Source organism: Etheostoma spectabile, chromosome 18 (genome assembly GCF_008692095.1).
Source record: "Etheostoma spectabile isolate EspeVRDwgs_2016 chromosome 18, UIUC_Espe_1.0, whole genome shotgun sequence".
In the NCBI taxonomy this organism is placed as follows: domain Eukaryota; kingdom Metazoa; phylum Chordata; class Actinopteri; order Perciformes; family Percidae; genus Etheostoma; species Etheostoma spectabile.
The window spans coordinates 3,892,649-3,916,500 of NC_045750.1; the positions used below are offsets into that span (position 1 = coordinate 3,892,649).

General features: G+C 42.3%; 1 protein-coding gene and 1 long non-coding RNA gene across 2 annotated transcripts; one reads left to right on the plus strand and one right to left on the minus strand.

Moving 5' to 3' along the window:
• Positions 1–5,102: 5,102 nt before the first annotated feature.
• On the minus strand, positions 5,103–8,587 carry LOC116706823 (bifunctional protein GlmU). Its single transcript, XM_032543865.1, has 3 exons — positions 8,479–8,587; positions 6,893–7,084; positions 5,103–6,028 (listed from the first exon to the last, which is right to left on the minus strand). The coding sequence occupies exons 1-3, from the start codon at positions 8,479–8,481 to the stop codon at positions 5,777–5,779; spliced, it is 447 nt and encodes a 148-aa protein (XP_032399756.1). The 5' UTR covers positions 8,482–8,587; the 3' UTR covers positions 5,103–5,776.
• Positions 5,439–23,388, plus strand: LOC116706848 (uncharacterized). The gene is made up of 3 exons (XR_004336334.1): positions 5,439–5,449; positions 15,427–15,433; positions 23,217–23,388. It is a non-coding gene; the product is annotated as an uncharacterized LOC116706848 (long non-coding RNA).
• Positions 23,389–23,852: the final 464 nt, after the last annotated feature.

The window sequence follows — 23,852 nt, forward strand, 5'->3', positions numbered from 1 at the left end:
GTGTTTTTCATTCTCTAAAAATGTGTAAAATGTATCTCCGGAACACAGGAACAGCTTTACTACAGCATGATACATTATGACATTACGCATTTTCTAAATAATTTAAGTGTCTTTTTTATTTGCCCATTTTTTAACTTTCTTTCTGCATTTCTTTTATTCTTGCTTTACTTTTTCTGTTATTTACTGTACTTTCTTTTACATCTTCAACTGATCGGAAAACATACACATCTCAGCCAACAGTGGAACTAAACCCTACTCCTCTTCATCATGAGTACCTTTTGACTGTAGAACATTTGTTAAAGAGTATTGCTTCAACTGTTGTACTGACACTTTTACTTTGGTTAAGGATCCATGTCCTAACTCTGACGTGAAACTTTCTCTATGTGTTTACAGCCATTTCTCTTTCATTTATTTTTCTCTGTGTGTCTCAATGCAATGCAGGAGCTAATGAGGAACAAAACCAAAAAAATGTTGGTGTAGAAAAACTCACTAAACTTGTGACAACTTCCATCTGCAGCTTGGATGTTTTGATGTGTGTTTTTGGTCCAGCTCTCTGCCTCATGCTGCGACCATTCAAACAGAGCAGCGTGTCATTAGCATGGGAGCTCTTTGGCTGCCACATTAAAAGCTGGCCAATCAGACGGCGGCAGCTCACCGGGGGGGGCAGCTGGTTATAACTCTGCAAAGACATGCACAGGCCACAGCTTCTATTGTCCCCCCCTCCTTCCCTCCCAAACAGGAGGCCGTTTAGCAGCCGACTTACAAATGACCTGGGTTGGCTTTGTTTGAAGTGAGGCGGAGAGGGGGCGGCTCACCAACAGCAGAGTCCCTTTGCTGCTCACACGGCTCATTACTCACACAGATCATACGGACAAAAGGCTGCAGGGAGGAGAAGTCACTAATGAGGAAAAGAGCAGATACTAAACGGTGTAATTAGGAGCCTCCTCACCGGCTATTCTGCTGCTTGGGTGTCACTCAGGGACAAAGGGAGGAGATTCACCTGAGCAGAGCAGGAAGACAGACACCTGCTCGGCCTCTAAAGGCTCTGACACACCAACCTGACGGCCGACCGTCGGCCGAAAAGTCAGTCGGACTGAATAGTCAGCTTCACACCTCAAAAAGTGCCTCGGAACACACTGAAGCGACTTGTGACACGAGATGTAATACGTCTCCATAACAGCAGGTGGCGCTAATCTGTTTTGTCGCCCAAAAAGTGAAAACTGTAAATGACGGAACACCTCCCTGGACATCGTAAACACAGAGTACGCTGTCGTCAGTCATTGTCTTCATCAGAGTGTTGATAGCCGTCAAGAAGGATCGCTGTTACTCGTTGAACGGAAGAAAATACACTGGCGAGTAATAAGAAGACACCGGCGTTGTCAGCTCTGGTTTTTCTTGTGCACTGATTCACTAGTCAAGGGCTATCACAAGTTGTTGATTCAACAAGTCAAATCAGGCAAAATGGACGCCGACGGCTCCTCCGACTGACGATGGCATGGAACACACCAAACAAACTCGAGTCACTGACCTCGCCAGACTGTCCGATGGCCGATAATCAAGTCGGTGTGTCAGCAGGGCTGCACGATTATGGCAAAAATGATAATCATGATTATTTGGATCAATATTGAGATCACGATTCATTATCACAATTATTTGTTGACTTTAACCAAAACAAATTTTATTGTCACATAGGCAATTTATGACTTTCACATCCATATTGTGCTACATTCCTCTTATGTTAAAGTTGTATGTTGTACATACATACAGCTGCAAAACATGTAAATGAAAATTATCTGAAATAAATAGACTAGAATATATTTAAAAAATGTATCTCTGAGAAAGCTCCTTCAGCGCGATGGACGTTTGATACTCACATAGAGACGGCTGACTCATTATGAACGGGTCCAGCACGGGTCGCATGGCGGGTCGGCTGAGTTACACACGTCGTGTGTATGAAATGTCTGTATTGTCACTGCGCTGCATTTTTATGAACTATGATATTCTAACCATTTGTCACCTCTCTTGCACATCTCTCTGTTACTCAACAAACTTAAGTTAGTTGCATTCAATAACTTCTTCTGTGTTTTTTTCGGTGGTGGCCGTGATAGCAGAGTTCCCAGAAAAAACACTGGTACAAATACAGGTTTTCCTCTTATGCTTAACAACATACAGCTGTGTTCATAACAATTAAAACTGTGGACAAATGTAGAAGTGTGGACCGGTGCTGTCGCCGCTGTGTCTCTCCATGTTGCTGGGAGCCGAGTGAATGGGGGCGGGGCGCACGGAGATTAAGAGGAGAGATCCAAACACAGGCACGGCTTTACAGAAGAAATGGGTCATGTAACGCAAAACCAAACCATATTAATATGAACAACATTGCTTCGTTTGTAGAGAGGCAGCGGATGCAAAGGCGTTAAGTGCACCGGTGCAACCTAGAGGAAATTTTTTAGCTGCACCCTAAAGCCCTGTGAGCTAACAGACACTAACTAGCACCTTAGAGCCCTGTGAGCTAACAGACACTAACTAGCACCCTAGAGCCCTGTGAGCTAACAGACACTAACTAGCACCTTAGAGCCCTGTGAGCTAACAGACACTAACTAGCACCCTAGAGCCCTGTGAGCTAACAGACACTAACTAGCACCTTAGAGCCCTGTGAGCTAACAGACACTAACTAGCACCTTAGAGCCCTGTGAGCTAACAGACACTAACTAGCACCCTAGAGCCCTGTGAGCTAACAGACACTAACTAGCACCCTAGAGCCCTGTGAGCTAACAGATACTAACTAGCACCCTAGAGCCCTGTGAGATAACAGAAACTAACTAGCACCCTAGAGCCCTGTGAGCTAACAGACACTAACTAGCACCCTAGAGCCCTGTGAGCTAACAGACACTAACTAGCACCCTAGAGCCCTTGAGCTACGACATAATAGCACCTTAGAGCCCTGTGAGCTAACAGACACTAACTAGCACCCTAGAGCCCTGTGAGCTAACAGACACTAACTAGCACCCTAGAGCCCTGTGAGCTAACAGACACTAACTAGCACCTTAGAGCCCTGGGGAGCTAACAGACACTAACTAGCACCCTAGAGCCCTGTGAGCTAACAGACAATAACTAGCACCTTAGAGCCCTGTGAGCTAACGACACTAACTAGCACCCTAGAGCCCTGTGAGCTAACAGACACTACTAGCACCCTAGAGCCCTGTGAGCTAACAGACACTAACTAGCACCTTAGAGCCCTGTGAGCTAACAGACACTAACTAGCACCTTAGAGCCCTGTGAGCTAACAGACACTAACTAGCACCCTAGAGCCCTGTGAGCTAACAGACACTAACTAGCACCCTAGAGCCCTGTGAGCTAACAGACACTAACTAGCACCCTAGAGCCCTGTGAGCTAACAGAAACTAACTAGCACCCTAGAGCCCTGTGAGCTGAAAATCGTTAAAAATTATTAACGTGACTTATAAATGAATCAATAAATTTAAATAACGTGATCATTTCACGAACTGGCGTGAGACCGGGTTGAGAAGTATGACTGCTAACCAAACCAACCTCAATATTGACAGTCCAATTGAAAAAAAATTACAATATCCATTGTTACATACTACATTTTTTTTGGCTGCATTTGGAACATACATTGTGAAATGATGAAGGGTTGCGTTCATCTGACAGTGGGGGTATCAGAAAAAAAGGTTGGAAACCACTGGGGTAAAGAATGACGAGTGGGAGCGAGAAGTTCAAACCAGCTTCATTTTCTCACCTTCGCACAAAGCTGACCAATCACAGCATCGAGTGGGCGAAAGTGGGGGCATGAAAGTCAAGTCGTTGTCGACCAAGGGACTCACAGTAAAATTTAATTGGTGCTTCACAGAAGGCAAAAACTGCCAGCGTTGCTGTGAAACAATAGACATCTTGTTTTTCGACGTTTCAAAAGAGGCTATCTTATTTTATTGTTCGTAAGTACAGGGGAAAACAAGCCAGCCTGTTAACGTTTCACCATCTCGGTCACAGGCAGACGCCATTTAAAGAAGGAGAAAAATAATTGAGATTGATCTTTAGATCAAAAGCTTTCTATTTCAAATTGAGAACATACGCTCTGCGCTGCGGCGTCGCTGCCCAATTTGTCAGCCAACAAGAACTGAGCTGCTTTAGTCGGATGCGTAAAACTGCCTCCCAGGGGGCACTGGGGCAGACCACCAACGCTTTCCGGCCACCATGCTGCTTCCACACACAAACAAAAGTACAAAGCTGCAGCGGGGACGCTTTGTACGGTAGCTCGGCTTTAATGTGGCTGCAGGCCGGCAAAGACCTACGAAGTGTTGTTGTCCTGGAGGAGAGTTTTCCATCCTGACCGGGACCGTATGGGGGTTTGGGCATTACTTTATTAATTGATAATTGTTTTTCTAACACAATTTTATGCACATACAGTTGTGCTCATAAGTTTACATACCCATGCTAAAGTTGACTAAAAAGAGGAATAAAAAATTGATGGACAGATTTTTGGAAATTGATTTTAATGCCTTAATTTAAAAAAATAGGTAAAATCCAACCTTTAAGGTCACCAATTTTCTTTATGAAAAAGTAAATAATGTATCGTACATAAATAAATGTTCTTTCTTAAAATACAGGGGGCATAAGTATACATACCTCTATATTAAATTCCCATAGAGGCAAGCAGAGTTTTATTTTTAAAGGCCAGTTATTTCATGGATCAGGATACTATGCATCCTGATAAAGTTCCCTTGGCCCTCCATATCATCACGTACCCTTCACCATACGCAGAGATTGGCATGGTTTTATTTCAGTTAGCCTAATAGCTGGTTTGATTTGCACAGAGATGATTTTATGTAAAGTACCCCATGCCGTTTGGATTCCATCAAAAGGCTGTTTCCACTCCCCTCTCCCCTCCCTCCGACCCAACCGCCCGCCACGCGGCAAACGGAGCCTTGCCTTTCTTTGCGGCAGCGGCCAAGCCGAGGTCATGGTTATCCTCAGAGGGTTCTCGCTTTGTTTTGTCCAACTGGGGGGGGGGGGGGGGGGTGGGGGGGGGGTGTAGGTGGGGGTCAGAGGCTCTGAAAGACCGTGGCTCAGTTTAACATCTATTAGCAGAAGCTGCGACCCCCGCAGAGCCGCTCCTATTGGCTGCTGGGCTCAAGACAAGCTGCATCCCTGAAGATGTTCTTAAAGCGGGCCAGACGCTGTACGATTTTATTCATCTTGGATGTTTATGCACACTACATGTTTTAATCAAGTCTTTCTGCACAGCCAAAACAGGCAACATCTACATGTGTGATTTCAGCAGTTTGGTGCAATGTTCAATGTGGACAAGAGAGAGAGAGAGAGAGAGAGAGGGTGTAAAACGTAGGCTACTTTTAACTTATGATTGCATTTTGATTATAATACTTTGGCACTATTATGGAGGTAATATTTGAAATGAATTGATTGTAGGAGAGTACTTGTACACAGTTTGGTCTGTTCTTTTATTTAGTTTGTAATCTGTAACGCAGTACTCATGAAGTCACGGTGGATACTCTACACATTGTTTAAAATGTAATGGTAACACTTTATAATAATGGTACATGAGTTATCATGAATGCATATATACATTCATGTAGTATTTCATGGACTGTCAGACGTCCTGATGATTCAAATACCTAATTGACGCATTAACTAACATACTGTCCAAGCATTAAGTCATGCATGGGTTACCAATGGGTAATGTAATTGTTTTCATTATAAAAAGGCCGCAGCTGTATCTGGTGAACCTGTTTTTACTCTTTCAACTGTCAGATTTCCGCGGTTGGACCACGAGCTCGGGGAAGCCCGTCCGCTCGTCCATGTCTCTGTTGAAGTGCAGGCCGACCGCCTCGCCGACGACCACCTCGGCCGTGGTGAACACCTCCAGGTCTCCCAGCACGTGACCCCCGACCGTCTTGCCCTCGGCGTCTGATAGGCAGATGTGGACGTGGGCGTCCCGGTTCAGAGTGCCCACCAGGGAGACGATCTCGAACCGCCCGCTGAGCTGGATCACCTGAGGGAGGGGAGAGTCCAGAAGCAGGAAACATGGAGGATTACTCTGTAAAAACAACTCTGGTTTATTTATAGTTACTTCACTTTATTTATAACCTACCAATACTACTGGCATTTAGCGAGCTTGGAATCAGAACAAAAGGGTGAAATCATAGGATTAATGTCTAAAACCGTCTCAAATAAAGGTCTGTTTCTCTCCTCAGTTCAAGTTAAATATATATAATACATACATAATAAATATATTTGAAAATAATAATCAGAAAGTCCAGAGGTTTTAGACATTGGGGACTTCATACAGTTGCACTTCGTGGCCAGTTTATTGGATCTGTGGTTATAGATTTGATGACCCCGTGTCCATCTTTTCCATGCACTGGATGCAGGGGCGGGGCTAGAAGGGGGGCTCGGATGGATGGCGAGCCCGAGACGCCGAAATGGACGGCAATAAGAATCTGAATGGAAAGTTTACTTTTGAAAAGTTGGCACTTTTTCCATTGACCAGATCAAAGTGATCTGTGGGTTTGGTTGTTGTGAACTGAGCGATCATCACAGCACGTCCAGTCGGAAATACCACCTGATGCCTGACACCTGATAATTGTTTACAGCACTAGTGTGTATATATATATATATCTTTTATATTTATAGAGAGAGAAACATGTTGCAGCATATCTTTATGTCATTATCTATTATGAGTTAAAAATTAAAATATAAATAGAATTTATATATTTCTTTTCTTTTAAACTCTCACTATCCTTGTACACTATGTAATAATATCTAATATGCGGTCATTTTAAAAAGGTGCTAAAACGACAACCTAGATAAAGTCTCCAGACGGTAAAACTCGGGCCTTCGTGCTGCCTTCAGGTACCTCGTTTGTATTTGTGGCCGTGGCGTTGGCCAGCCGGAGCGTTGCCTTGGTGACGCTGCCCACGCAGGTGATGATGAACGGCGCTCGGAGGCGCCTCTCCTCCACAAACGCCTGCAGAGACCCCAGCAGCTCCTGACCTGGGCCCAGCCGGACCACGTGGACCTGCAGAGACGAGCCTCCCGCTGCTGAACTCTGGGAGAAAAAAACGTGGTGTCATTTGTTCATTCAGCTTTACATGCACTCTCTTTATTTTAGATTTGTTTTCCTCCTGTTGCCATTTACTGTATTCTATTTTAGTTTTTACCTTTAACATGTTTCTTCTTCTTTTAGATTTTTTTGGAAAAGTTATATAGACTTACTTACAAATAAGGAAGGTATTGAATGCGTTTACGTGTAACAGAGTAATTTCAAGTATTAGTACTTCTAGGATCTAAATACTTAAATACAAAATGTGTGCAATTTGAAATAGGTGTGTGTGTGTGTGTGTGTGTGTGTGTGTGTGTGTTCCATGCAGATCTTTAACAGGATCACTGTGTTTGACTAAACACCAGTGTGACCTCTGACCCCTGGGGGGGGGTATCACACTGATCTGCAGGTTTACAAAGAGCTTCAACAGGCAGAGCAAACATCCCATCCCTTTACATTTCTTCACTAACACGCTGACGAGTCAATGAGTCAACGAACAGTCCTCTTCAGCTTTAATTATCACCACAGTTAATCATTCAAAAGTCATTTTCCGTTTGTGTTAAAGCAGTTTAAAGCAGAAATCCATATAAATGAACCATGAAACAGATTTCTATTATGTTCGAAGATACAGTGATTCTTTAAAAAGAAGAACAGACACATACATAGAGGAAATGAGAAAAGCTACAGGAAGTGAAGGAAGACTCAGCCGGGAAAACTACAAGCTTGTAGGCCTTTAGAGAGAGAGGCCACGTGCAGTTTCAGGGTTGAACTGGAGACCCCTCTGAAACTCAGGATAAAACCTCAATTAAATGGTTATTTTATGAATGGCCTGCAGTAAATGCTAACTGAACACGGTGGAATTCATTCATTTATGACTCTTATTCTGCAGAATTGCAGGTGGATAACTCATGAGACCATTTACGGTATTTAGCTTTGGAGTTGTTTCTTTTTTAAATCCTATAGCTCTGGGTAAGTCTAATAATAATAATAATAATAATAATAATAATAATAATAATAAGAGTTTAAAACATCCAGGAGTGTTTCCTGTGCTGTAGTTGGCTTTAATCCAATCAACACATGGCTTCCTATGAGAGCATGAGGCTCCAGCATAGAGAGCACTTTGTTATACACACACGCACGCACACGCGCACACCACACACACACACACCACACACACACACACACACACACACACACACACACACACACACACACACACACACACACACACACACACACACACACACACACACACTACCTTTCTTAATGTCTGGATGTCACAGGGAAAACTTTCCTGCCGGAGTGTATTTCAACACGTTGGGAATCTGACATAGTGTTTTCTGTTTATCTGCTTTGGATTCGGTTCAGATGTTAGAAAAGTTTAAAAAGTGAAAACTCACCATTGTGAACGAGTCTGAGGCTCCTCGAGGACTAAACTCCGAGCACAGCACAAACACTTGAGTTAAACATTTACAGGAAGACACACACACACACACACACAACGGTGGGACTGCGCATGCTCAGTGACCAGTTAACTTCCTGCAGAGATCTTTTCTGGTCTTTTACTGCCACCTGCAGTATGGATGTGCTTCATTTAGCGGAGAAGATCTCAACTGTTCTAGATGTGTGTGACCCCATAGAACAACGTGGGACGTGTGCCAAAATCTCTACCCGGGACAAAAGTCCTGAAAATGACCACAATAGACACTGTTATCACGCTACAGTACAATGGGACTCCCCCCCCCTCCCCACACTTTATAGACATCCTTCATCATTTTTAACAGTTTAATGTTCATATTTAGAAAATTACTTTTTGTATTACACTTTGTCTTAAAAATAAAATATGTAAATGTGGCAATATCTCAATAAATATGCGTACATATAAACTCTTGAAGCTACAGATTTTCTGAGGCGATAACAAGGATGTAGGCTAGTGTAAGTGAGTAGTATGGTACAAGAATTCTGCTTTGTATATATTATACTATTTTCAGTTTTGTTTCTGTAGATGTTCAGTGTGGATGTTGTGTGTGTGTGTGTGTGTGTGTGTGTGTGTGAGTGTGTGTGGGTGTGTGTGGGTGTGTGGGTGGGGTGTGTGTGTGTGTGTGAGTGTGTGTGGTGTGTGTGGGTGGGTGTGTGTGTGTGAGGGGGGAATCTTGTTTTGTGCTGTATTAAATGGAAAATGATAAATAATATTATATACATATATATATAATATTATATATATATATATTATATATATATATATATATATATATATATTATATTATATATAATATTATTTTTTTCTATTTTTTAAAGACCATCTTTTGGGGCATTCTTCGGCGCCTACCTCCACGGGACATCCTGTATGAAGACATGAAAGGGGAGAGAGAGGGGGAATGACATGCAGCAAAGGGCCGCAGGTCGGAGCCGAACCCCCGCCCGCTGTGCTGAGGAACCAGCCCGGCCACAAGGGGAGTTTTTTAGAAGAAAAAAGACCTTGCTATAATCAGTGGAACGTTAACTTAAAGTGAAAAACACAAAGCAACAGGTTTTATTCCCTGTGTTGCAAGGTAACCTTTCCAACAGAGGCATGGGGACGATGATGAGAGCTCTATCACCAGAACTATTCTCTGGACGTTGTGAAGTTACATTTAAATCATCGTGCACTGACATAACATAGGCTGTACAAAAAAATACACATAAACAGTTTAATAAATAACAGTTACAACATATGATGAAGATGAACATCGTTTCATTAAATACAACTTGACGATTAACACATTGGCATTAATCTTTAAGGAGCACAGACTTCCCCACTGATGTTTTTATTTGTTTGATTATTGTTCCATTTATTTTAATCAATATCGGCTGTTACCAGGGCAACAGCTATTCTTCCTGTGGTCCATAATAAAAAGACAGAAAACGATTACTTCAGCACAATATAGATAAATAATTCTTTTATTTCTTTATTTTTTAGTTGTGGAGTTTCTGACTTCACTTCAGGAAATAAAATATATTAAAATTATCAGTATATCAATATATAGTCAACCATAAAACCATAAAACAACCAAAACAATGTCATGTTATAATATTTGAATAAGTAACCTTAAAGGATCGACACACTCTGTGATGACGTCCCTGTTTTTAACCTCTAGATGGCGCTGTGGTCTGGGAAATGGATCTACTTGTAACAGACTGACGTCACGCAGCCTTTCCAGCATAGCTGCACACAGGGAGGTCGGCCTGAGACTCTGAGCTCTTTAACCCTCCTGTTGTCTTCGGGTCCAATTTGACCCGTTTTTAAAGATATTACAATAGAAATGTGGGTGCCTTTCTACATAATTGCCCCAAAAATAAAAACACGGATGGATGATTCCTTAAAACGCTCTTTCATTGGCTTCTGGGTGTTTTATTCATTTTTATTAGTGGCCTGTGATTTGATTTGACATCCTCTGACGTTATTAGTTAAAAATAATTTACAATTCCTGCTTCTTTTTTTTTTAAAGAAAAAAAAAAAACTGATGTTATTTCATAAAAATACGGTTTACTGACCATCAGTTCCAAAAATAAGTATAAAACTAGTGGTAATAAGTTGGTTATAGGGGTGTACATACAGCACTGGTGGCAGTAAGCGACCAAAACGGCGTGTGACAAAGAAGTTTTGACCCGGAAGGACAACACAAGGGTTAAAGAGTATCTACCGTTTATGTCAACCTGGACCCTATGTTCCTAAATATGTTCCTCTGTTTTTGTGTCTAAGTGACCGATGGGAACAACAATCTTTGACATCGGTCCAGTATTAAGCGAGATCGCTGCAGTCTGCAGTGGAGAAACGAGCTACAATGTAAGTTAATAGGACAACTGTCCAGCTTGTATTTACCTTCACAAAAGTGCTCGTTTTGCCGCTGAGAAGCTCAGATTAATATTCTAAGTGACGTGTGATATCAGGTCTCGCGATGTAACAAATTGCTTCACAACACTGAACACGTACGCCCGCTCAGGCACCGGCAAATAAGGTTTTCACTCTATCGTCATGGCTGAGCCGGCAAGTAAGAAGCAGAAAGCTAGGAAAGCATTGTCGGAGGAACAGAGAAAGAGGAAACGGCAGACTGACCGAGGGGAGGAGTCGGTCACAAGTAAGTAAACATATCCAAATATCTATTCCTAAACTTTAGAGAGGGCTCTACAGAGAAACCTGCCAGCAAAAAGAGAAGAAATGGCCCAAACTGCAAAGCGCCCCTTTAAAGGTATAGTGCGTAGTTTCTGCCCCATGAGGAAGTCTAAGTAATGGTTGTCATTACTTACTTACTTAGCACTGTTGCTTTGTACACATGACGCAAGCCTTCTGTGATCGCGTAACACCCCCACCCCTCCTCCAGCTGCTAGTAGCCAAGAAGGACACGGGGGATTAAAAAAAACGTGATGAACTCTTCAGTCATTATCTTCACTTGAGTCTCAACGCAGGAAAATCCCCGCGCGGCACAATCTTCTGAAGATAAAAATCCAGAGAGAGTTGTGTGGAGCCGATAGTCTTCATTAGCTTTAACGTAGGAAAAGGTAAAAGAAGAAGTTTTGGAAGGACGGATGAACTGTAATAGAACAATATTTTATATTTTAAACAGTGTTGGATGCTGTTCCTTTTACTTGCATGAAATCAACTTCTGACAGTGAAACTGAAAACCTTGAACTTGAAACTTTATTAGAAGAAATAAGCAGAAATATCTCTTTATGACCAAGATCCTCATTTAGACGTTTTAGCACTGATCAGATGTCAGTTGTCAGACTATTCAATGCAAAACGGTATAAAGGCTTTATGCCGCCCTACACGTTATTGTAGGCCCAGTTATTTACACAACTTTGAGTTACACAATATGTGTAGTAGGGGGTCCCTGCTCCATCTCTCTTTCACTTAAGGGGTCCTTGGCTTAAAACCAGTTGGAGACCCCTGCTCTAAAATATCATTCCTGCTGTTGCATTAAGATTACTTATCAGTCCAAAGCATAAAAATCAGCATCAGGCCAAAAAATGTGTATAAGAATTTCTCCCATCTAGCGTTGAGATCATATATTGCAAAGAACTCTCTCACAACTTCACTACACATGAACACAGTTAACATGACACAACATGAGTAAATTATGAATTCATTTGTGATGTCTGACTAAATATTAAAAGTAACAGTCTGACACTTGGTCATTATTGTGTCAAACCTTTAAAATAAAAACTATTTTGAGGTAGAAGGTATTATTGTTTTTTGCAATCAAACACAATTTATGTGAGACATTTGAAAACCTAGGAGACTGACTTCAGAAAAAAGAAATTGTCAATCAACAATTAAGCATTGTGTTCAGTGTCAAATTAAACAAAGCTGACTCCAATTCTGCCATTCACCACACAGCAATTCAGAAGTCAAACACTGCTGACAGATCTCTACCAATTCATCTGACAAAAGGAGGCATGTTTTCCTGTATTCTGTCGCTGCAGCACAAAGAGAACAATTATATATGTTAATATATATAATATATAATATATATATATATATATATATATATATATATATTATATAGCATATGGCTCATGTTCTTAAGTAAAACATCTGCCAAAAACATATTCAGGGCCAAGCAAGTCACTTTTCTGGGTGAATATCACAAGTTTGTGAACAGGCAACAATGATTTTGATAATGATGATAACGATTTTAATAACTAAACACGGCAAGACCCGCCCTTAAATAGCATTACACACACTACCATTGGCCAGGCGCGCATGCCTACGCCAGATAACTTAACCCCATTTCTTTCATTCGGCGATCCTAAACCTTAACCACTCGAGGTCAACGCCCAACCAATCGAGCTGCTTCGTAGGGGCGGGACTTGTCAAGAAGGTACGTGGGACACGGTACTCAGATTTAACTTAAATATTTTTGCCTACATTCTTTTCAGAGCGTTTTTTTTTTTTTTAATTTTTTAATTTTTTTTTTTTTATGTGTGTATGTGTCTGTGCACATATGCATACATTGAAAAAAAAAGGGTAAATTGAAAATTGTACCTGTGACTGTAAGTATTGTAGTGCATATTTACAATAACAATATTTGAAAAAAAAAAAAAAAGAAGTTACGTGGGATCCATAACAACGGATCCAACATACCAACCAATCGAGCTGCTTCATGTCAAGAAGGTACGTGGGACACGGTACTCAGATTTAACTTAAATATTTTCTCCTACATTCTTTTCAGAGAGTTTTTTTTTAAAATTTTAATATTTGTGTATGTGTCCGTGCACATATGCATATATTAAAAAAAAGGTAAATTGTAAAATTGTATCTGTGACTGTAAGTATTGTAGTGCATATTTACAATAAAAATATTTGAAAAAAAAACAAAAAACAACGGATCCAACATACACTACGCGTCGTGAGGTCAGAGGTCACAGCACTCGAGAGGCTTCCAAATGTCTCAAATCAGACATATTCAACAAAAAGAAGCACGAGCACTAAAAACATTCCCCGCTGCAGTTCAAAGACAAAGGGGCAGCGATCCAAACGCTTTCACCATGAATATTTAACGATTCAAATCCTGACACCAAAAGTGTGCTGTGATTTTTCCAAATGAAACAGGTGAACCGTGTATTTTTCCAAGAGGCAAGAATGCAAATCACGCAGCCACGCGGATACATCCCAGATCTGCTGATGTGTTTTTCTGTATGTATTAATGAGCAGATTAAATCAGGGCTGGGGCGGTGTGGCGGGGCTCCCGGGAGCCGGCGAGGCCACGCTCCGACGATTATTTCAAGTACAGGCTCTCGCATGTAGTATTCCCCCCGCGAAGCCCTGATTACTATCAGGTTACAGCATCCATGACAACAGCTCACAGCAACAGGGTTTACTGAGCAGGAACAGGAGCCACGCTCAGATTCTTGGAGCTTTGAGACCTGCGTTGTTGTCTTCTTCTTCGGCCATTTTAAACTGCTGCTTGGTTTTCCTCAATAATCCACAGAGACACACCAGTTGGTTTCCAACCAATCATCATCATACCTGTGCTGTATAAATGTTTTGAAGTAGTTGAACAGCTTTATTTTACCACTTGCAGAGGAAATTGTTGTGCTTGTTGTAATGTTTTTGTTAATGTTTTGTAAGGTGTCCTAATTATTAATATTATTAAATAAAGAATTAAGAGATAAACCAACCGTTTGCATCAATTCAGAAATGAACAATGACATTTTAGAAAACACACACATTGTTTTTGGTGAAGCTTCCCTTTAACAGGGCATTTAATCAGTATTTTTGGCGAGTGGTGTGTGTGTGTGTGTGTGTGTGAGTGTGTGAACTAATTAAGAACAGAAATTACCCCAAACTGTGTCTGCGTCTCCTGCTGAAGGGGAGGGGGGGGGGGGGATGTAAACAGGGCAACAATAGCAGACTGTCAGTGCCAACGCTGCCATGCATGACAGATGTATGTGGACACGCCAGACAAAGGCACGGCTGGCAGAGCGTGTGTGTGTGTGTGTGTGTGTGTGTGTGGTGGGGGGGGGGGGGTGTCCAGCTTGTGTCCGATGCAGAAGAAGAAGCTGAAGGAGTGGAGGAGCGCTGCTGGCGGCTCAGGCATCGTTCCACGGCACCAGCAGCTCCCAGCAGCCCCTGCTGCCTCAGCCATGACCATCACTCCAGAGCTGTCAAACTCCCAGCAGCCCCTGCTGCAGCCCTTTCGGTCCAGCCCGCTAATGGAGGGACGACTCTGCGACTCTGTTCATTATGTCTCCATCTGCATAACGAGGACTGTGATCTGTGACACTGATGTCACCGGTTCTGCTGATGATGAAGGCCGTGAGATGCTGTTTAAAGTTCTGGAAGAAAGATAGACAACAAGTCTTTATCGCCCCCCCCCCCCCCCCCCCCCACACACACACACACACTGTATAAAAGTGAAGCCATCTTGTAATGTTGGAACCAGAGTCTGCGCAGCTGTGATCAGGCGGTGAAGCCGCGGTATCAAAGTCACGCCCATGCACGTACCTGACCTATCGCGAGTTGATTGAAGTTGTCAGTCATGATGTTTAAGGTGTTATTTATAGAATTAATTATTAATTTTTATAGCATTAATTAACAAATGAAAACAACACTCTTCAGGAAAATTAACCCGGCAACAAACATTAGCGTGTTCACAACTACCCAAACTGACAGAAACCGTCTTTGAGAAAAAATGTATTTGACGTGTAATTCGATTTTTGACTTAGACAAACACAAGAGGAGAAAATCCACTTTGTTTGAGATCTGTTTCCGTCTACGCATCTACCACTGGTGCGAAGTCGGATAAATGTCACTTGAGTCAGCTTCAGTTAAAGACTACGAGTTTCAAAATGAATACAAACATGGAGGGGTGGAGTTAGACCAAGGGGGTCAGCCTCTCCTCTCTAGGTGTAGCTCCCATGGCGCCATTTCAATGCTACGAAGCACTCACCCATTGTTAGCATCCCATTGACCGCCATTCATTTTGGCGCCACTTTGACAGTGAACAACTTTACATCTGAAGTGTTTAAAGACTCTATTTGCCTGTTGTTTATTAATAAAGAAACACAACAATGTATAAAAGGCTCCATTACCTTGTAACCCTGTCTGAAAGTTGTAAGTCTTCTGGTAGCTGTGCCAAGAGAAATCTGTTTGTGGATAAATGTTACTTCATATGAAATCACTTCTCAAAATGTTGCTGAAATATGTTCCAATGCTTTCACGGACCCTCTATGGGCTTCTCCCTTGACTTTATGCCTCAACGTCCCCCCCGATTGCCTGCGAGCTTCTCCTGACTATACGGTAATTTCTCTACTGTGCGACAGAAAGTCACGTGGTTATGACACAATCGTTTTATAAAGACGTCTGCTACGGAGCCATAATGTGAGATAGAAGGTAATGGAGCCTTTTGAACATTGTCGTGTTTCTTTAGAAATAAACAATGGAAAATTTTAATCTTTAAAGTGCCTATGTTATGAAATAAATCAATTCTTCTGGGATTTGGGGGGTTGTTTTGTGTCTCTGGTGCTTCCACACACATACAAACGTGGAAAAACAACTATCCATGCTGTTTTGAGTGAGATTAGGTTTCTGAATGTCCTCTGTCTTCAGTCTCCAGGTGAGCTATTCAAAATCTGCGTTAGCCGTAGCACATGCTAACACGCTAGCTTGTTCTCAATGGCAAAACACTACTACAACACACACTAGTAGACCATAATCTCCAAAAGAACTACTTCCTGTCACTGTTCTACTTCCTGTCCCTGTTCTGCAGGTTTTCCACAAGTGTCCCTGGTCTAGAAGACATCTCCCAGCTGATCCTGCCTTGGACTGACCAAAGCTGGAGAAAGAGTTATCAACTGATGGGATCTTACCGAGCTACTGAGCATGTGCAGCTCCCAACAAAGATAGTATAGAAGTGAGATGTCTCACTCTGTAACTAAACAGAGACCTAAACACACAGGGTGAAAAGGAGCAACTGTAGCAATGTGCAGTACAACAGAAATATATTTTCTGTTTTGAAAATGAGCATAATATGGGCACTTTACCGGCAGGTTTTCAGTGTATTCTCCATGGAAGAAGTGATTGTGAACACAGATTATGAGCGATTCTTTCACCCTGTAGTCACCAAAGTAAATACTGGACCCATTTATCACAAGGCCATGTTTCTCCAGAACATTCTGACACTAACACGGCATTTTTCAGACGGTCACATCAGGAGAGACCAGACCTGACATGAACTTTGTTCCAGACCTGTTTCTGTCTCAGAAACAAAGTGTAGTGAGGTCTGGAAACACGGACAAGCTAAGATCAACTGGTGTCCGCAAACGCCGTAACAACACTAGTTTTTTTAAAGCTAAATAGGGTGATCTAAAATAAATGTGGAAAATATAGAATCTGAACACGTGTGAAGCCTGAAGGCCATTGCTTTCCCTCCAAAACACAACGAACAAACCCCAAATATGCCAAACACACACACACACACACGCACGCACACCACACACCACACACACACACACACACACACACACACACACACACACACACACACACACACACACACACACAGAGTCCTTAATTAGGTTGGAGTGTATTCAACAAGCTCATTAGTGTTTCAGCCAGAGTTGTCCCCCTGCTGCTTCTCCTTAATTCAACTCGTATTGGCACAGTTCGTCCTCACTCGTTGACTTTTTATAACGGTGTGGAATGTAATTTAAATGATCTAATTAAAAGAAACAATTCGTTCATCTTAATGTCACATTATCGACCGCTGCTCTGCTGTCAGAGAGATCGCCGTCTCTCGAGACAATACTAGAAGTCACAGACAATAACAGACAGCACGACAGAAGATTTCAGTTTGTCCTGGTGAAGGTTAGGCTAAGATGATTCCATATGCTCTGTGTGTGTGTGTGTGTGTGTGTGTGTGCGTGTGTGTGTGTGTGCGTGTGTGTGCGTGAGTGCGTGCGTGTGTGTTTGTTAGGATGTTTTGTCCGAGATACTCTGCAGCATGTTGGAATGACATGTGTGAACATGTCAGAGCCACAGGCAGCTGCACATGTCAGGTGCCTGTTGGGAAATGTGTGTGGGTGGGTGTGTGTCAGGTGTGTGTTGTGTGTGTGTGTGTGTGTGTGTGTGTGTGTGTGAAGTCATTAGGAGCAGTGTGCAGCAGTGTGTGTATGAATTACACACACTGCAAAAACATTCAAGAGAAAACATTTTAAAAGGTGAAAATATTTTGGACAGTGAGGACAATTTTGGGGGTAAAGTAGGACATTTCTTTTGGAAAATGAGGACAATTTATGAAGTGAGGACATTGAAGCTTGTTGAAATAAAAAGTTCAGTGAAAAAAGGCGACCTTTGGTTGTGAGTGGGGACACGTTTGGACACGAAGATATTTTAGAAAAGTGGGAATTAGTTTGGGGAATGTTTGTAAGGTGAGGACATTGAAGGGCATGGATATAAAAGCTTTACTGGAAAGAGACGACATATTTGGACATGAAGACATTTTTAGTCGGTGAAGATGTTGTTGGAAAGTGAAAAGTGGAAACATCTTCCGAAAATTGTGGGTATTTGAAGGGTGGTGGAGAAAACATGTTCGGGAAGAGGCCATCTTTAAAAGACTGCAATATAGAAAAATGTTCTACATCGCTATCTAGACCACAATCTATGTATATATATTGACTCTTTATTACATCTCAGCATTTATATAGTCCACCCATGCATAATGTGTTGTTACTGATCTACTTTACCTACCACTATTTGCACTTATTGTACACTGACTCTTTACTACATTCAGCATTTTTATAGACTGTCTACTCATATCATTCATCCTGCGTTATTACTTCTCTACTTCACTAACTATACCACAACTTGCACTAGACGTGTATTTAACTCTGTTATGGACTGCCTATTCATGTATATTGTGTTATTACCATATCACTCTCGCACATCCATCGACTTACTTCCACCTCTCTTTGCACCGGCTGTGTAATGCCTACTTAATCTGCTCTTCATGTAGCCCATTGTGTTCTGGATTCTTGTATTGTATTGATTGTGAAACTGTATGTTGTCCTGCACGCTTCTGCTTTTCTTGGCCAGGTCGCCGTTGCAAATGAGGACCTGTTCTCAACGGCCTACCTGGTTAAATAAATAAAAATAAAAAAACTTAAAAAGCAGCTTTTAGATACTTTGATTCCCTCAAGCTTTTGATCCCACATGGGTTCATCACTGTTAGTCTGAAAGTTTGAAAACATAACTTTTTACTTGTTATCTTAACAGTTTTCTTCCCTTTCAGCAACTTGATATCAATACATTTGGTCTTTTTGAGAGTGCAGCTATTTCTCCGACATCCCCGAAACAGATCTTCGTGAATCTATTGCTCTCTGAAACGCCCCTTATTTTGAAATTCCAGGTGGCTTCAGCTCCGTTTGAAAAGGGCTGCTGGACGGATCTCTGCTCTGATTAAAGACCAGGATTAAGGAGCAGTGACCTTTTGTTATCATGGATTCATCCTCCTCGCCGTCTGAAATCAATAGGCGGCTCTGTAGGCTTTCACACATCCATCTACTCTCACAGATCAATCCCCCGACAATCCTCTCCAGCCCTCAGCGGGAGTGCCGGGGGCTTTTAGGGTGAAATTATGTGGTAGTGCTTCTGCTGCTGGTGGTGGTTCAGAGGAAGTAATATGTCGACTTTAGGGCTTTCTCATCACACCGAAATTGCTGTTGGTATCAATGCCACTATTAGCTCCCCTCGGCAAAGACTTCAGCCATTAAAGCCTGTGGTCGGCGCAGCTCAAGATGAGGCTGCAAGCAAGTGAGATTGGCTATGATAATAGAGCTGCTGTGAACCTATTAGAGCCCAGTGTGGTCCAACCAACCTCCACTGCAGGTGAACTGAAGGAGGGGAGCGCGCACTGCAAAAAATATCCACCCCCAACAGTTTGTATAGGCTTCAGATGACAGAGGAAATGTCACGTTCAGGTGTTTTTCCTTCATTGAATACCTTTGTTAGACTGTTGAGAGGTGACAGGAAACAGAGGGAGATAAAGAATGACATGCAGTAAAGGAGAGTGCCCCAATATAATGTTTTTTATTTATTTTTTATAACCTCTAGTTGTACAGAGCTTTATTTCGTGGACCCAGGACATGCAGTAGAGGTTGGTTATAAATTTCATCTGGCCGTGGGAATGCCTCAGGGTTCTCCAGGAAGAACTGGAAAACTTTGAGGAGAGGGGCATCTGGAATACTATTATTAATTTTAATATTATTAAGTAGGCCGCTGCTCCACGACCCGGCAACCAGTAAGCGGCAGAAAATAAAATAAAATGGATGGATGGATAAATGAGACTGTCCTCCCCTGAAAAACACTCCCATAGGTCGTTTGCTCGTGCAGCAATTGTGACTTGTGTTTACGCTTATACCAGCGACACCCTCTGATGGCCGTAGTCATTATGACCGGAGCAAAGCAGGAAGTAAGGTGACGAAGTATAAGAGCGTCAAGTTGCATATCAAGGCAGGTTGGCACCAAACACAGGAGACCGGGCTTCATGTCCTCTTTCAAACTAAAAGTCACATGCGCAACCGGAAGTGATGTAACGTCTATTTGTAACCCAACCCACTGTCTTTTTCTAAAGTTAACGACGTAGTTTTGGTGGATAAACCTAACCAAACTGGGACTGTTTCCCAACATTAAAGACGTGTTTACATATGAGGACACAAACACGCCTGTGGGAGGACAGACAGACAGACAGAGAGACAATCAGACAGACAGACAGACAGACAGACAGACAGACAGGACAGACAGACAGACAGACAGACGACAGACAGACAGACAGAGACAGAAGATAGATAGATAGATAGATAGATAGATAGATAGTACAGTTATGGGTTTATGGGTGTTGGGGTTTAGTTTGTGTGTGTGGTTTGGTCCCCCCCCCCCCACCCCTCCACCCTCTGCCCACTCTCCCTCTCCCTCTCCCCTCCTCCTCCTCTCCTCCTCCGTCCTCTCCCCTCTGCTTTCCCTGCTGCCTGGCTTAAGCTAATCCCATTATCAGTGAGGCGGCCTGACGCTGATGTGGCCTGCTAACTGACCAGCTGCTCCGAGTCTGGCCACCACACACACGCTGCAAAAAATGTCAAGTGTCAAGTGAGCTAAAAACTAATGTCTTCGGTCACAGAGCTATTTTTTTCTTTTCATGTAATCACAAGAAAGCTAAAAAACAAACAAGCATGTTTCCTTGAATTTGGTTTCTTGACATGTAAAAGTCAAGTCAGCAGTATGTGCCAGACATAAAAATGCATTTCTCTCCGACCCACAAGGCAATGAGGACACGTACAACAAGTATAACATAAAAGAGAAAAAATATAAACAAATCTAATAAAGAAAGATTAGATATGCAATCAAAAGAAAAGGAGTATGTACGTGTATAATTGTGCAGTTTGGAGGTTTATGCAACAGTGGCCGGGCTGCAGAAAAAAAAAAAAAATAAATTATAATAAATAAATAAATTTCAGTCCTCAAAAAGAGGCAAGACCTATTAGTAAACAATTATTTAAAAAAAAAAGTCAACTGTAGTACTTTTATTGGTCTCCCTAAGGAGAAATTTGCATTGGACACTGAGCAACTTAGCTGCAAGAGTTACAGACACAACGACAGCACAGGGTTAAAAAAAAAAAAAAAAAAAAAAAGTTAAAAAACAAATATACAGTCAACTATACATTGTGCATGTGTGACCACTCCAAAGAGACTCAGGCCCCACTGGAACGAACCGTTCGCAGTTCTCGTAGTCTCCCATTGGCAGATTCTCTTAGTCCACACAGCATTCTGGGATAGGAGAAAAACGGGCTCTGGTTCATTGGCATTTCTTTAAACCAATCACAATCATCTTGGGCGGAGCTAGGCAACGGACGGAGCCACGGTGCCGCTGCAAAACAGCCTCAGGAAGGAACTTGTTTTGGTGGAACATGTGGACGTTCAAAGGTTGTTTTAGTCAACAAAAAACTCAGATTGGACAGATAGTCCAGCTAGCGGTCTGGATTCACCCTGCAGAGATCTGAGGACCAGGTAACCATAGTCCTCAGAAATCCACCCGCGTTTAAAAGTACAACACAAAGAAAAAGGAAGGTAACAAACATCCAGCGGAACCTGAACAATCCGGGAAATGAAAGGCTGTCGATATAGACCACAGTTCTCTTCACCTGTGCATTGTGAACACAACACTCGTCAGGTTCGTTTTGAACCCTGACCCCACGCAGGACTCTGTTCCCCCAGAAAATGCCAGTGAGCATAATCCAACAAAAAAAATACATACACTGCAATTGTTTTACATAAATGTAATTTTTAGAGGAGAGTGTTGCCAGAGAATGAGGGCTGCATTCCCCATGAGGCTCTATTTGGAAACTATGACAATAACACATTAATAAAACAGAGGCTGTTCCTCAGGCCATCTGATTATATGAATTGGTGTCACATTTCAATGTGAGTCGTCTCTGGTAACATGGTTGAAATATTAGTTTATTGTTCGTTCACTTCTTATGATAAAAACCAGCTCCACAGGCTCATTTCTTGCAGTGTGCTCTGGCCCCGAGGCCCAGCAGCCTGCCAGCCTATCAGTCGTGACACTGGGCTTCTCCTGCATGCTTTAGCTCGCGCGCTAGCCCGGACAGCATGTGGCGTGGATCCCCGTGGAAATGGCAGCGTTTGGGAACGTTCCACGACGCAACACAATAATGCCGAGTCACCCGGAGCGTCGCTAATCCAGCTTCCCAAACAATGTGAGAGGCCCCTGCGGGGTCCGAAGGCAGGTAGAAGGAGATTAGAGAAACCTGGAGATGTTTCGTTGGGCTCAGAAGGTCAAACGAGCTGAAAAGTCCCTTTTAACGAGGCATCTTGTCTTAATTTCTCTCTGAAGACGAGTTGACAGTTTGATGAGGTGATTGTGAGTTTAATAATGATATACTGTATATCTTTCTTTTTTGATGATTTCCTTCAGAGAAGAAAGCTGTATATTTTGTGATAATGTATACTTTATTCATCCCGCTAGGGGAAATGACAATGTATTCACTCTGTTTTTATTACACACATTACACAAAGGCCTGAATTTCACACACATGCTTCAGTACCTATACATGTAGTTGAACTGGCACCTCTCCAGCTACCAGTCCACTCCCAGACTTTGGTCCGTATGGGGACTTGAACCAGCGACCGTCCGGTGCCCAGCTAACTCCCGACTGACTGAGTTACTGCCACCACCGTGCTTAGAAACCGTATGCACAACTTTTGAGTGAATGATTGTACTCTAGCAATGATTTTGCCAGAATTTGTTTCAGAAAAATATTTGTTGTAAGTAATAGGCACTCGACAAATCTGGAAAAAGATAGATCACAATGCGATTTCCACTTTTCAAAATCCATGTTTTTGTCTTTGTACGTTTACAGTTCTGGTTTGATTTGCTCAAAAACATCTCGCCTTTTGGATCCACCTGTCAGGCCGTTCCAATCTGATTAATATGTAACCTTGTTAGCAAACAGTTGCTCATTGACACAGCCAGCAGGTACACAGCAACGGGATGATTGGCCGGGAGAAAACTTTAAACTAATACCAGGTTCCTCAAACGTTCCAACCATATTGTTTAGCCCTACCTTCTAATACGCCCTTTCAGGCAGTGGTGTAGTCTAATGTATTGTAGTGGCTATACTGTACGGTATATATCTTTGGCCAGAATCTGCCTTTGGGGGCATATCATAGTGGGAGGTCTGGGTGTCTTCTCTATGGAAGTTTGGAGCTTCAAGGACTTAATTTCCTGTATTCAGATGCACTTTTATGCACCAATCTACAGTCAAAATACTTTTATTTAGCTTTGATGAAGTAGGAAAACACAGACGACAATTAAAAATGAATCAAAAATATAATGGAATTATGTTGTTGTGAGTCATTGGGCATTTTTAAGTGGGTATATGGAAATCCTGGATCCATGTAGACTACACAAAAAAGTCTTGTCAAAGTATCGACGCACTTCCACTTCCGGGATTACTCCAATGCCGCAAGAAATTCTGCCGAACGTCGCTCTTTTCGTCCCCTTCCTCTTCCTTTGTGTTGGCGTTCTAACCTCCGGTGGATTTCTGAGGACTATGGTCTATGGACTATGGACTAAGGACTGTGTTCTAACCTCCTGTGGATTTCTGAGGACTATGGTCTATGGACTATGGACTGAGGACTATGGTCTATGGACTATGGACCGAGGACCATGGTTACCTGGTCCTCAGATCTCTGCAGGGTAAATCCAGACAGCTAGCTA